Here is a 1,897-nt window from a genome sequence, read left to right on the forward strand (position 1 = left end):
TCTGTCTGTCTGTCTGTCTGTCTGTCTGTCTGTCTGTCTGTCTGTCTGTCTGTCTGTCTGTCTGTCCAGCCATCCATCCATCCATCCATCCATCCATCCATCTCTATCTCTCTATCTCTCTATCTGTCTATCTGTCTGTCTATCTGTGGTCTATCCATCTATCTATCTATCTATCCATCCATCCATCCGTCCGTCCATCTCTATCTATCTATCTATCTATCTATCTATCTATCTATCTACCCACCCACCCATCCATCTATCCACCCATCTATCTATCTATCCACCCATCTATCTATCTATCTATCTATCTATCTATCTATCTATCTATCTATCTATCTATCTACCCACCCATATATGCAACCGAATAGCAACACCTTAGCAACCACACGGGTATTCTAGCAGCTGCATTTCTATCTATCTGTCTATCTGTCTGTCTCTATCTGTCTGTCTCTATCTGTCTATCTGTCTGTCTCAATCTGTCTATCTGTCTGTCTCAATCTGTCTATCTGTCTGTCTCTGTCTGTCTCTATCGATCTAATCTATCTATCTATCTATCTATCTATCTATCCATCTCTATCTATCTATCCGTCCAGCCATCCATCCATCCCTCTATCTCTCTATCTCTCTATCTATCTATCTATCTATCAAAACCAACCAATCTTGGCAAAACTTTCTTATAATGCACCTGTTTAATGGTGAAACTCGATAACATGCCTATGACATTTAAATAAAGAGACTGATTTGATTTAATTTAAAATAAACACTGGTAAATCTTAAAGAAGCACAAATTGACCATAAAATAGAACTGCTCCGTCTCCTGTTGGTTGGCACGTCTCTTGGCAATGCTCGGCTTGCTGAGGTAGGTTTCCGACACGGTGGACTTGACCGATTCAGTGGAGCGGCTGTGATGGAAACATTCGGACACGTCATAGTCCTCGATGGTCACCATGTCCTGAACAGTAGTGAGAGTAGCCTCGGAGGTCTTCTTGATCTGAAGCAGGACAACATTTTTAGTAAGAATGTCACAGTCTTGTGTCAATGCAAGAGTTCAGTAATTTTTATAATTTTTTACAGTATTACACAACATAATTCTAGGATAGTCTTGCAACGTTTATTAATAAGAATGTGTGTCAGTGCAAGAGTGATAACAGGAGGAACAAAAGTGCTAGAAAAACACATTAAGCACTGAATAAAAGACAGGGAGGGAAAAAAATCCTCTGACCGTCCCTGCTTGACATGTGGTCTGTGACTAATAGCAGGCCTTGAGCAAGACACCAGACCAAAGAAATCAATTTATAGCGAGGGGAGCAGAAGATGACCTAAGGAACCATCCTTCACTTGATGGCCTTGAGGATTCATTTCAGTAACTTTCCAGTGTCAGACGTGCAACATTATCATACAGTTCTAAATATCTGGAACTGTACCACTATACCCCAAGAGGAACAGACTGACAAAATGATCGCAAAGTGTATTGCTGTGGACTGCAAACCAGTAACATTAATAAAGAATAAAGCCACTTTTTTGTGACGTGTTCAATGCTTTAATTATCATTTTTCAGAAGATATTGATTAACACTGATATAACTTGATTCAATTAGCATATCATAAAAATAAAAACTCAATTACAATATTTAATCAACTGACAGCACAAAAAAAAACATCAAAATTAACCACAAAAATGGTGAAAAGGTGAAGGCAAGGAGATAAAAAAAGAAGAGGAAAAGATATTGAAAGGAGAAAATAATGAAAAAAGTAATAAATAATAATAAAATTATAATATTATATAATATATAATAGCATAATTATAATAATAAAAGCATAATATATTATAATATATATATAAATATTATATATAATATAATACTATAAATGTATTATTATTTATTACTTATTTTATT

General features: G+C 36.0%; 1 protein-coding gene across 1 annotated transcript in view; it reads right to left on the reverse strand.

Annotated features, from left to right (window-relative positions):
• The window catches only part of LOC107684655 (SLIT-ROBO Rho GTPase-activating protein 1-like), a 109,699-nt gene that overhangs the window by 29,539 nt on the left and 78,263 nt on the right, over positions 1 to 1,897 (reverse strand). The window contains exon 9 of the mRNA XM_016480963.1: positions 794 to 991. Within this exon, the coding sequence (XP_016336449.1) occupies positions 794 to 991 (198 nt within the window). The remainder of the gene's footprint in view (positions 1 to 793; positions 992 to 1,897) is intronic.

Source organism: Sinocyclocheilus anshuiensis, unplaced genomic scaffold (genome assembly GCF_001515605.1).
Source record: "Sinocyclocheilus anshuiensis isolate Anshui unplaced genomic scaffold, SAMN03320099.WGS_v1.1 scaffold93, whole genome shotgun sequence".
In the NCBI taxonomy this organism is placed as follows: domain Eukaryota; kingdom Metazoa; phylum Chordata; class Actinopteri; order Cypriniformes; family Cyprinidae; genus Sinocyclocheilus; species Sinocyclocheilus anshuiensis.